At 49.6% G+C, this 12,815-nt stretch overlaps 1 protein-coding gene across 1 annotated transcript in view; it reads right to left on the reverse strand.

Moving 5' to 3' along the window:
• PDIA5 (protein disulfide isomerase family A member 5) overlaps nt 1-12,478 on the reverse strand; it is a 92,843-nt gene extending 80,365 nt beyond the window's left edge. The window contains exon 1 of the mRNA XM_041758725.1: nt 12,357-12,478. Within this exon, the coding sequence (XP_041614659.1) occupies nt 12,357-12,398 (42 nt within the window). The 5' untranslated portion in view covers nt 12,399-12,478. The remainder of the gene's footprint in view (nt 1-12,356) is intronic.
• Nucleotides 12,479-12,815: the final 337 nt, after the last annotated feature.

The raw sequence follows: 12,815 nt of genomic DNA on the forward strand, positions 1-12,815 counted from the left end.
AGAGACACAGGCAGAGGGAGAAGCAGGCTCCATGCAGGGAGCCCGATGCGGGACTTGATCCCGGGACCCTGAGCCGAGGCAGATGCTCAACCTCTGAGCCACCCAGGCGTCCCCCTTCTTAGGATTCTGTAGGTGAAATTCCCCAGTTCCTCACATGTGCCCTCAAGTCCCTCACCATCCTGAATGCCCTACCTTAGACACAGCTACGCTCATGACTCTCAGAGCTATCCCATGCCGGCAGCAGAGTTTTAGAGCTTGGAAAGAATAATGTGCTATTTTACTAGAATTTATTTTGGGAAATAAATACCTATGCTTTCATAATTCAAAATTCAGGAAATTAATCTCAACACAAACCTTGACTGGTAGGGCACAGTTGAAAAGAAAAAAAGTTGAAAAACATCATTAACAAATCTCTTAAATTATGGCGCCCAGATGTCATACAGTTCTGGCCAAAGTACAATTCTTTTGGAAAGCTATTTGGCACAATTTATCAAGTATCTTAAAAGTATTTATGCTCCTTGACTTGGTAATTCCACTTTTGGGAATCTGTCCTGAGGAAATTAGCAGAGGTTCTGACAGATGACTCACACGATCCTACTCATAAGAGTCAAAAACTGTAAACAACCTAAATACTCAAGAGCAGGGTAACGGTTATTTAGAGGAAACCACTCAAGAGAATAACACAGCCATTTAGATGATGTTTTTGAAGACTGTACAAAGGAAAAGTATTTGTTTTAACATTAAGTTTTGAAAAATAGAATTCAGGGTGGGCTTGGTGGCTCAGGCAGTTAAGCATCTGCCTTTGTCTCGGGTCATGATCTCGGGGTCCTGGGATCCAGCCCCGCATCAGGCTTTCTGTTCAGTGGGGAGTCTGCTTCTTCCTCTCCCTCTCCCCACTGCTCATGTGTACTCTCTCTCTCAATACATAAAATCTTTAAAAATAGAATAAAAAATAGAATTCAAATGTACACGGTATGATTAAAACTATATGCAAAATTATGCTCAGGAAAAGACTGGAAGAAAAAAATGCACCAAAGTGAAACTTTGTCCTTGGATAGATTTTATTCCTCTTCCTCTTTGTCTGTTTTTCTCATTCACCATAATAGGCATGTCCAACTTAAATCTTAAAAAAAAAAAAAAAAAAAAGAAATTATCTCCATTTGGCTACCATTATGGAAATAATTAACAATCTCAAAGTATCACCCCACAAGCAAACATAACTCCACAGCGGAGAAGCCTGATGGAAACCTCCTTAACTAAGGGAGCAGCGCTAGCGACACCGGTAATGGGTAAAATTGACACCATACGCCTCGGGATATGATGCACTGAATGGAAATATCATCAAAAACCCAGTTGAAGGACATTCTTCAACATTATCAAGGTCATGAAAGACAAAGACTGAGAAACGGTCCAGATTAAAGGAGACTAAAGAGATACAACAACAATGAAATTCAATGTGTGATTCTGAACTGGGTTCTGGGCCAAATGCCACATTCCTGATTGTGATCATTGCACTGTAGTTATGTAAGAGAACATCCTTGCCTTTTAGGAAATACTGAAGATTTAGGGGGCAAAGGAGCATCATTACATCTGTGAACTTTACAAATGTTATGGGAGAATGTGATAAAACAAATGTGATAAAATGTTAATATGTATGGAATCTGGATAAAGAGCAGATGGGAATCCTTTGTAATCTTCTTGCAACTCCTCTGTAAGTCTGAAATTAGAAAAAAAAAAAAAAAAAACCTTACCTAAAAAAAGAAAGAAAAAAAAAAGACCCAGAACGCAACCAAATACTGTCCCCACCTCTTCCTGACACCCTTGGCTGGCCAGCCAGCGCACTGGTGGTACTTTCCCCTGTTAGAAGGGTGCTTATCTGCCCTTCTTCCCTTCCAGCTGACTCTCTGCTCCTCTGTTCACCTGATGCTGTGGAATTTTTTTATAGGATCTATTATATGAAATCTGCAAAGCACTCTGCATGCAACACATACCTAGAATGGCTTTGATGAGAGAGAGAGAAAGAGAAACACAAAAGAACATTCATTTTTAAATATGGGTAATTTGTGCCCCTTAATAAGGCAAATTTTAAGCATCTGTCACCATCCACCAAGGCTAAATAACGCTCTTCACCAGAATGAAGGCCTCACCACAAACCAAGTTTGGGAATTTCACCACTGATACTTGCCAACGTGCAAATGTCTACTACCCAGCAGCCTTGGAAACAAACACAAGCACTGTGAGTCCCTGAATGGTGTGTGTGTATCAGACAGACAGAGAGGGCCTGGCCCTGAGTTGCACACCTCTGAGTAGCTGCAGCTAAGAAGTTAAAGGTGCTTATTAAGAAAGAGAGAGGGGAAAAGCAAAAAAAAAAAAGAAGAAGAAGAAGAAGAAGAAGAAGAAGAAGAGAGGAGGCGCCTGGGTGGCTCAGTTGGTCAAACGTCTGCCTTCGGCTCAGGAGCTCAGGTCATGATCTGAGATCCTGGGATCAAGACTGCATTGGGCTCCCTGCTGAGTGGGCAGTCAGCTTCTTCCTCTCCCCCTGCTATGCTCTCTCAAATAAATAAAATCTTTTCTTAAGGAGGAGGAGGAGGAGAAGGAGGAAGAGGAGAAGGAGGAGAAGGAGAAGAAGAAGAAGAAAGGCAGGCAGGCAGGCAGGGCATACAGACATGGGCAAGCACTTGGCAAGGAACAGAACCCAAGAGAGAATTCTTCAGTCTCCAAATCCAGGGCCTAGGGATGAGCCCATGGTAAGGACAACAGCTCCGAGTACAGGGAGCTTACCCTGTGACCAGGGGCAGCTAAGCAATCCGCGTGCCTGCCGAATTCAATCATCTTGGCAAGGGAAGTCAGTAGGTACTTTTAGTAGATCTATTTTATATGCGAGGAAACTGAGACGAAGAGGAGCTAAGAAACTTGCTCAGCGTCACACAGCAGGTAGGTGACAGTGCTGTGGCTCAGAGCCCCGTCTCCCAGGCTCGGAGGTCGGGTGCCCTGGCTGCAGGAAGAGACCACAGATTCCTGGAGCCACACACACCTTACTGCTTGCTCTTCTAAATACAAAGCCAGCCGCATTTCTTCTATTTTGCTTTCTTTAAAAGCCACACCTTACATGGGGGCGACGCAGGACGCAGGACGCTTCTCCTCCCCTACATTCCCCACAGCGTGTGGCTGTCAACAAGAGACAATTCAGGGCCGGACAACTGATCCGAGAGCTTATAAAAACAGGTTTTCTTATCCTGAAATTGCAACTGCAGTGCATTTAACCAGGACTTAAGTCCCTCAAGCTTTTAATGTTTTTGAAAAACCTCTCCTAGCGCCAAGAGGGCTTTGGGCCGCTGCCAGCCTGGTGTGCCAGGCCTGCTAACAAGGAAGAGTGCGGTAGAGGGAACAGTGAATCAGGCAGCAGGGAGGGGGGAGGAGCAGGTAAATTCCCACTCCGGAAATCCGACTCTGCCTCAAAGCTCAGTTAATTGATAAGAAAATAACAATTCAAGTGCTCAAGATCCATGGTATACATCCAGGCTTTAATACATATTATTTCACTCAGTCCTCTGGAGTTGAGGGTTTAAACCAGTGTTTTCGACCCTTTGGGCTTCGGCCTGAAAGCCAAGTCACAAAATCAATTCAGTGGATTGCCACCAGCATTTTTTAAACGACATTAAATAGACAACAGCAGTACGTACCGCAGATAGCAAGACATCCGGTAAAACATTCATACCTGTTGTATTCGTGCACATATACACCTGGCTATAATGTAAAATGCACAGCCGTGCTTGCAGGAGTCCCACGCAGGAAATACACCTGAGAAGCTGTCATAAACAACCTGTGTGGGAGGTGGTGCTGTCCCCACTTTGGAGATGTGAAAACTGAGTCTCACAGAAGTGAAGGGACAGCCCTCAGGTAAAGCCCGAGACCTGCTCGACCTCTGAGCACAGTGAGTCAGGGTGCACACTCGGCGCCGGCTCCATCAAGCCCTCTCCACTCACTACAGCTCCACCAAACGAGACTGGAGGGCCAGTAGGTCTGCCTTCCCTTCCCCGTGCAGCCACTAAGCACCCCCAAAGGGTCAGAGCCTAAGCAGCCTGATGCATCCTTACCTGCAGCCCGCCTGCTGCAGCTCCCCACCCGCCCCCAGAGAAGAGCTCGGCAGGGCACCTGGAGGCAAGTGCAACCGCACCACGTCCCTCCCCAGAGCCTGTGGATCATGAATCATGACAGGGGCAAAACCGGGGTCCACACCACTCAGCCGGGAGCAACAGCCTTGGCTGGCCAGATACCATGCACCGGGCAAAACTAATGTCGGTAACTTGTAAACCTGCCTGGTTTGTATGCACAACAGCTCTAAGTACAGGGAAATAGATTCCTGGGGATTTGTCCCTGAAGGACATCATCCCGCAGATCTGGGGAGGCCAGGAATCCCACTGTACACATATTCCCTTGGGGTGATGCAGATCCACAGCCAGGCTGGGAAACCTCCGCCACCCATCCATCTCTGGACTCCACCTCATTCCCCTCTCCTTCACAGCCAGAATGTTCCATCTCCGCTTGCCTCCATCCATTCCTCAGCCCCCTCAGATCTTTGCCTACCACCACCACCGGGAAGGCTCTCAATGAGGATGAATCACAATGACTTCCACACAGACACCCTACACACACCTCCAGTTCTCCTCTGTCTCCAGCAGGACGCTCTTGGCCTCCCTTCCACCTCTTCAGCCACGCTTCCTAACCTCTTTGCAACCCCTGGTCCCCCCAACCTTTAAATGTTGAAGTTCCCCGGGGCTCACTTGCTCCACCTCTCTTCCCTCTCTGTGAGGGTCTGGCCCACCTCCTTCCAGAGCAGCACCCCCTACATTAGCATATGCAGCCCAGACCTCCCATCTCGGCCACATCCTCACATCCTGCTCACTCAGTGGTTCTTAAACTGGGGTCACACACAATTCTCAAGTGTTAAAAACTGAAATCTCATACAAATAGATATTGAGCCTTTCAAAGTATTACTGAACTCTTAGTAAGGGGCTCACTAAGATAGCATAAAAAAAAAAAAAAAAAGGATATAACAACAACAACAAAAAAAAAGACTTAAAAAAACCTTTCAAAAAAAAAAGTTATAAGGGGATCCCTGGGTGGCTCAGCGGTTTAGCAGCTGCCTTTGGCCCAGGGCGCGATCCTGGAGTCCCGGGATCGAGTCCCAAGTTGGGCTCCGGGCATGGAGCCTGCTTCTCCTCCTGTGTCTCTGCCTCTCTCTCTCTCTATGTCTATCATAAATAAATAAATAAATAAATAAATAAATAAATAAATAAATAAATCTTTTTTAAAAAGTCATAAGAAATCAATATGCATATGGCTCATGGGGGGGCAGGGGGAGGTAAAGAATCCTGTTATAAGGCTGCTAAATGAGCTATCAAACTGGTTCATGTCTTACAGGGCAATCACCTCCCAGTCTCTCTTCTCTACCAAACAGAAATCATTTGCATCTTATCTACCAGCAGAGTACGGGTCCTAAAGAATAAAAAGCAAAGTTATATTCCCTAGCGCACCGGATGGCCCTCAGGTGGCCTTCTTAGACAACACTCTAATATGACATTAAAAAGACATTAAATCACCTTTCCTGTCCAAGTTTTCGAATAATTCTTTACACTGAGGTCTATGAACTTGGATGGGGAAAGAATTATATCTTTATTTTCACTAACCTCTAAATGAAATTAGAGCCTTACCTTTATTATTACAAATGTAGGTAACAAATTATAGTAGCACTAGCAGCGTCTCTGACTTTGCCACCAACAGAAATCATATGTATTTTTTTGCCCCCAGAAACCACATTTTTCTCATACAACAACAGGCAATAGGTGCGGATATCTTGAAACACTGTTTCTGCTCATCACTAAATTTTACAGAAAGCACCAAACCTGCCATGAGATCTATTCAAATGATGCATTTATGAATATATTTTTGTCACATATTTGTTATATCATGATAACTGTATTTTAATATTATTGATTTGCTTTGTCATCCTATGCATTGTTTTAAACATTTAGAAATATTATTCTAAGAAAGGGTCCATAAGCCCTCAGAGAAGCCTTTCCTGGCTCCCTGCATTAGGTTAGGGGCCCGTATTGCACATTCTCTTATCACCTTATATTTCCTGTTTCTGGCACTTTACTACCTGGAGTAATAAATTAGTGGCTTTCCCACTGGGCTATGGGAGGAAGGGATGGTGTCCATCTTATTTATCATTATGTCCCTAATGCCTTAGCGTGGTATATCTAACTCATAGAAGCCTGTTAAGAAATATCTGTTTAAAAAAAAAAAAAGAAAAAGAAAGGCCTGTGGGATAAATGAACACCTATGACACGCATAGCATGCAGATGCTTGTCCACATTCCTCAGAGATACAGAGCACGTGCCATACTCTGTCCAGGACCTAGCAACGTCAGACCCCTTGACAAAAGCAAACCCACTTGTCAATTGCAAGCCAGCCCTACTTGGCACAACAACAGAACTTTCCAGCCAACCCCACTTCTCAGCTGAGATGCAAGATCACCTCTATGTTTCAGCCCCAGCATAGGGCCCTCAACCTAGATCTCCATCAATACCTTCCAAAGTAAGGATTAGAAGCATCCGCTTGTGAGTTAAAGACATATGCTCATGCTAAAGGGCAGGGGGAATGGTAGGCTTCTTGGGGTGAGGGGATGCTCTACCCCAACTCCAGATAGCTTCAATGAAGTCAGGCACAGACTCACCGTCAGGCCATCTGGGAGCAGAGTACATCAAATGACCATGATCAGGATGACCTTGGAGAATAAGACACCAATTCTGACCCCACGGTCCATCTAAGTGTGTTTAACCCTCTACCACATGATTGCAAAGCTAATTAGAAGTGGTTTCATCAACATAAAATACGTGGAAATGCTCTGCAAACTCCAAAGCCTTCTACAAGTGTGTCCAGGGCTTTATAGTTCTCGTCAACAGGGTGGCCAGAGGCTCCAGTCAGTGCTGGAGGATGGGCCAGGCAGTCCAGCATGGGGTGGGCATCACTGTCCCTCCCTTCTTCCACTGGGATCTAAGATGCTGGGTAAGAAAGAAGGGAAGGAAAAAGGGGAGGGTGGGAGGCAAAGAAACCATGGAAGTCCTAGTAACATAAGAGAACTTAGGCTCCTTATACCACAGGCATCACTCTCTGACCCACTGTCACTTAGCCTCCAAAACCTGCTGCCATCACCGCCGAATGAGACACAAGAGCCCCACAAAACAAAATCGCAAAGCTGGGGCAAATCCTCCAGGGAGGCACTGTGGTTAGTATCATCACTCTCAAAAGAAGATCCCCTGTCAGAAGAAAGGGGAGAGAAACCCAGAGCACCTAAATCTTTCGCCCCTCTGTAGCCCCCCCCTCCTCATCTGTAGGCTCTACAGGGGCCCACTGGGGAGAGGCAAGGAGAGTCCAGAGCCCCCAACTCCCAGCCTGAAGTCTCTGCTCACACGGGCTCTGGCCCTCCACTGCCACCTCCTCTTAACTGGCCTCCCTAGCACCTCTCCTTCCCAACTTGAGATAAATGCCATTTATGGGGCCCTCCCGGGTGCCGGCACCATGCTGGGTGCTTCCTGTGTTACTTCTGATGCTTTCAACTCTGCAAATGGTTATCATCGTGACCACTAACAAGCAAGAAAACCGAGGAAGGGCCCAAGGTCACACAGCTCCTGAACGTCAGGCTGGCTAAAAACCCATGTTCTATCCACTGCACCACACTTCATCTTGTAGACAACAGAGAAGAAAGTGAGAGGAAGAAAGTGTTGTTCTGAGAAAATTAATCCCAGTCTCCTCCATTCCAATCCAAGCCTACACTGTGGACTGACTGCTCTCATTATTAAAAGGGCAGCTTTCATCATGTCTCTCCATTACCTAGAGAATCAAGTCCCAAAAGCTCTGCCAGTCATTTAAGGTTCTTTACAATCCACTTTTCTGATCTTACTCCCCCTCCCCAGACTCAAATCTCTCCTTCCATCCAGCCTGGCCCATAACTCCTCATCGCCTGTATTTTTGTCTCAGACAGGTTCCTTTCTCTGCCTGCAACACTAGTTCCTTCAGCCAACTATGGACTGGGGATGACTATATGCCAGGTCCCGGGCTAGGTGCTGGGGACACAATGAGCAGAACAGAAAGGATGCCCATGGTCACAGAGCCCAGAGTCAGCTCTCGTTATGAGTGTGAGCTAGGACCCTTCTCTGGTGTCTAGGTGCCCCTCGGCCTGACCCCTGCCCAAATCCACAGCACTCCGTGTCTGCCACCCATTCGGCACTCAGCTATTCCTCCAACTTATGTGCCAGCTCTGTTTTAAAACTTCCTCTGTAACGTGTTTATTTCTGTGGGAGAAGTGCACTCCAGGTTCCAAGCAGCATTATAAATGGCAATTAGATCCCCAGGCCAGCCCACAAAAGCCCATTAAATATATAATGGTGTAGAACCTAAAATACGTGTACATTAAAAACTCTGCAGGAGACACCAGGGACAAACATCTCTTGCTTCCTGCACCTCCGCCCACTGTCCCACCAGGTGCTGAGTGTCAAGCCACAGTCAAGGGCAGAGGCCAGAGCAGGGACGTGGGAAGCAGGTGGAAGACGTGAGTGGGGGGGCGGTGGGGAGGGGCTGGGATGGCAGAGATGAAGCAGGAAGAAACCTGATTTATAATTCAGGAGCCTGGCACCAATCCCAGCTCTGCCTTTACAAACACAGTGGACTCGAGACCCTCCCTCTCAAAGCCTCACTTTTCTAAAATGAAAGAGCTGAGTTACACCAGTAGTTCTCAGACTTCTGAATCTCAGACTAGCAGGGATATATTTTTCAAATATATTTCATATTTTTTTAAAAATATTTTAAAATAGGGACACCTGGGTGGCTCAGCGGTTGAGCATCTGCCTTTGGCCCAAGGCCTGATCTTGGAGACCCGGGATCGAGTCCCACATCGGGCTCCCTGCATGGAGCCTGCTTCTCCCTCAGCCTGTGTCTCTGCCCCTCTCTCTCTCTGGTTCTCTCATGAATAAATAAATAAAACCTTTAAAAAAATAAATAAAATAAAATATTTTAAAATATATAACATACGTTTTAAATATATAATGTATACTTGAAAATCAATTTTGTCGATACCTTCTAAAAAAAAAAAAACCAGGATATACAATCATGACTCTAATTTTTCAAAAGGACACTGAACCCCACCCTCCTCCAATACGACATCACATCCAAAAAATGGACAAGTCTTTAAACGGAAAATATCTGGATTCGTGGAAAAACCATTCACTGTTGGTACTTTTCCAATGTGTCTATGGACCTGTGAAAATTGTCACAGCCCAGCTTCGCTCCTCGGCCTGAAGTTGGAACCACGTGAGCTGGGTGACTTTGCATCCTTGCCAGCTCCAACAGGTCTCTGTTCTGAGGGCTGGAGGAAGGCTACACCACAATCAGCGTGGATGGTTTGGGGAAGGGGCCACCGCAGAGAGGAGCTGGGCTGGGCAGCAGGAAGAGGCAGTCCGCGGCAGGGGAGGGACAGGACAGCTCAGCCTCCCCGGGCAGAGGGCACAGACACCCAGCCAGGAGGGAGGTGCTGGAACTGACTCGTCCCAAGTGTTGACTGTGACTCTTTTCATCCCTGGATGCTTTATGGAAGGCTGAGAGGCCCCAAAGGAATCTTTTTTCCTTTATTAACTTTTTCTGATCAAAAAACTAATAATAGGGCAGCCCCAGTGGCTCAGCGGTTTAGCGCTGCCTTCAGCCTGGAGTCCTGGGATCGAGTCCCACGTCAGGCTCCCTGCATGGAGCCTGCTTCTCCCTCTGCCTGTGTCTCTGCCTCTCTCTCTCTCTCTCTCTCTCTCTCTCGTGTGTGTCTCTCATGAATAAATAAAATCTATAAAAAAACCTAATAATATTCATACAGAAAACTTGGGGAAACAGAAAAAAAAGGATAAGCAAAGAAGTAAACAAAAGTCACCCACAGCAGTGCCTTCCTGAACAATCGCCGTTGACATTCTGAGGCACCGCTAATTCCTCGACCGCTTATGTAGCTATCTTCAGTCACCCTGGGATTCATTTTATACCCTGCTTTTCCCCTAATTACCGCACGGAAGCACTTTGCCATGTCCCTAAATAGTCTTCATACGCATCATAAAATATTTTGATAATCACGGCATTCTAGTAAATATAAACATCACTTTCCAAGGCATGGACAGGACCAAAAGTCATTTAAACCATGCCATTACTGTTGGGCATCTATGCCATTTCCAAATTGTTGCTATTGTCAAAAATGTGGTAGGTATTTGCCACTGTCCATGAATCTCTGTAGACCCCTTTATACTGCTTTATGTCCCCTGGGTCACAGCCTGGGGCTCTGCACATATCAGCTCTCAGTAAATATTGAGTGAACAAGGAAATCCAATACACTCCCAGGACCTGGGAGGCCCTTATCAGATGGACACGGAGTTTAACTTTACCGAGGCCCACCCTGGTGTCTACCAGCCACTCAGCAGTGACACGGCCTTGCTGACACCTGCTGAGCCAAGGTAGGGTGTGGGGAAAGGAGAACGTCAACTCCATGCTGCAGATTCCCAGTTCGAGCGCTCTCAGCAAACCTACCCCCGCCCCCCGTGCTTCCAGGGGGAGGACCCAGCAGGCCTCAACAGCCTTACCAACTCCCCCCACACCCCCTCCACACCGTACAACCCACTGCCTCCAGAAGGCCAGGGCTGGCCTGCCCACCAAATTAATGTATGGCTCCCCCCCAGTGGAGGCTCCCAGCACTTCGGGTATCAGGGCTCCCTGTCCTGTCTTTATTTGCTCATGGGACTGACTCCCCGGCGCAAAGCAGGGCAGCACCGGAGGGCAGGGACACACTGTGCTTTGCTCTCCACCCCAAATCCAATCCTGTGCCAAACAACGTGATTGATAAATAAATGTTTGCTGAATGAAACTTCTTTCCAGTCAGATTCCCAAGCCCTCTATTTTTACAGCAGGGAAGGTGGAAAAGAAGAAAAGAGAAGAGCAGGATATCCTAACACAGCCCAAGCGCAAAGACGTGATAGGGGCTCCTGCTAGAGCTGGCCCCTCTGCACCGCCCTGCAGGACCCCCGGCCTAGAGACCAGCCCAGGCCAGCTGGCTCCAGAAAACAAAATGCAAACAGATCATCCACACATGGATGCAGGTGAAAGGGCGCTGTCCCACTCCACACTGGTTCTCTTCCGGAGGGAGAAAGGTCAGATCTAGAGGACAGGTGACTTGCTTTCCCACCCACTTCCAGACAACCAGAAAAATGCAGTGCCACTCTTCACTGGGGATCCCCAAAAGGCAGAGTACCCGGAAACAGAAATGTTTGAAAGTAACTAAATCCACACTCCGGTTTGTCTCCTCGTGTTGCCCAGCATCCTTGCCACACCCAAAAGAAAAAAAAAAAACAAATTGAAAAACCTGGGTTGGAGAGGGTGCTGCTAGCAGCAGAAAGATTTTCCCTGGAACTTCAAGGAAAAAAAAAAAAAGGAGCCAACTGTGCTAAAACAAGAGACCAGAAGTTATGGAGACATGTGGAAAGAAGCCACATTATCCCATTGCACGCCCACAGTAACACCTAGGCCAGGCCGGGGGAGCCCTGGGCACTGGGGACACACACACTCTGGCCTCTTCTAGGGATGCCCTGGAGCCACCACCCTGCACCCCGCCCCCAACCCCAAGGGTAGCAAACCCCTCTCAGAGAGTCCACCCCTCCCAGCACGCTGGCCCACTCCTTGCACATCCCAGCTCGAGTTGCAGCTGCAATTCCCAGAACTTCCTCCATGGGACCCCCCTCCATGTCCTTGGGGAGGGGGCGCCTTGACCGGCCCCATTTCATGGATGGGAAGACTAAGGCGGGTACGGTAAAGGATTCCCTTCCAACTTCAGCTAGAAAGTGGCCGAGGCTCAGGCTCGAGCCAGGGGCGGTCGGTGTAGCAGCAGGACCCCAGCCGGCGCGCCCAGCCTGGCCTGCACCCGGGGCGGGGGGGGGGGACCCCAGGCGCTGACCCGCAGGTCCCGGCTGCCCAGCGTGGGAGCCGCGGCCGCTCCGAGCGCGTCCCGGGCGCCAGGTGGGTCCGAAGCTCGGTTTCCTCGGTTTCCGGCCGCGCAGGTATCACCCCCTTCCCACCCGCACTCACACAGGTGCCGCCGCCCCACCCCGCGCCCGCCCTCGCCCCCGCCCCCGCTTGCAAGCACCCGGCGCCCGGGGCGCTCCGCCCGGAGGGCACGGGGAGGGCACGGGGAGGGCACGGGGGCCGCCCCCGCCCGGGACCCCGAGGCTCCCCGCAGCGCGGACCCCACCGCGGGGCGCCCCGGGCCGCAGCCTCACCCAGACGGCCAGCAGCAGCCCCGCCGGCCCGAGCCGCGCCATCCCCGCCGCCCCCGGCTCCGCGCTGCGCCCGGGCTCCCGCGCCCGCGCCTCGGTCGGTGCCAGCGCCGCTCCCGCCTCCCGGCCCCGCTGCCACGTCTGCCAGGGCATGCGCACCGGGCTGCGGAGGCGGCCGGCTCGGGGCTGCTGGGAGTCGTAGTCCCGGAGAGCCGGGGGGGGGGGTGCCGGGGCGCAGGGGCGAGGGCCACAGCGCGGGAGGGCGAGCGATCCGCAGAGCTCGGAGCCGCCCGGGGGCTCGGCGGTCAGGGCCGCCTGCAGCCTGCAGACCGGGTGGCCCAGCGGTTAGGGCCGCCTGCAGACTGGGGGCTCAGCGGTCAGGGCCGCCTGCAGACCGGGTAGCCCAGCGGTTAGGGCAGCCCGGGGGGCCCAGCGGTTAGCGCCGCCTGCAGCCCGGGGGAC

This window comes from Vulpes lagopus, chromosome 1 (genome assembly GCF_018345385.1).
Source record: "Vulpes lagopus strain Blue_001 chromosome 1, ASM1834538v1, whole genome shotgun sequence".
Taxonomy (NCBI): Eukaryota; Metazoa; Chordata; class Mammalia; order Carnivora; family Canidae; genus Vulpes; species Vulpes lagopus.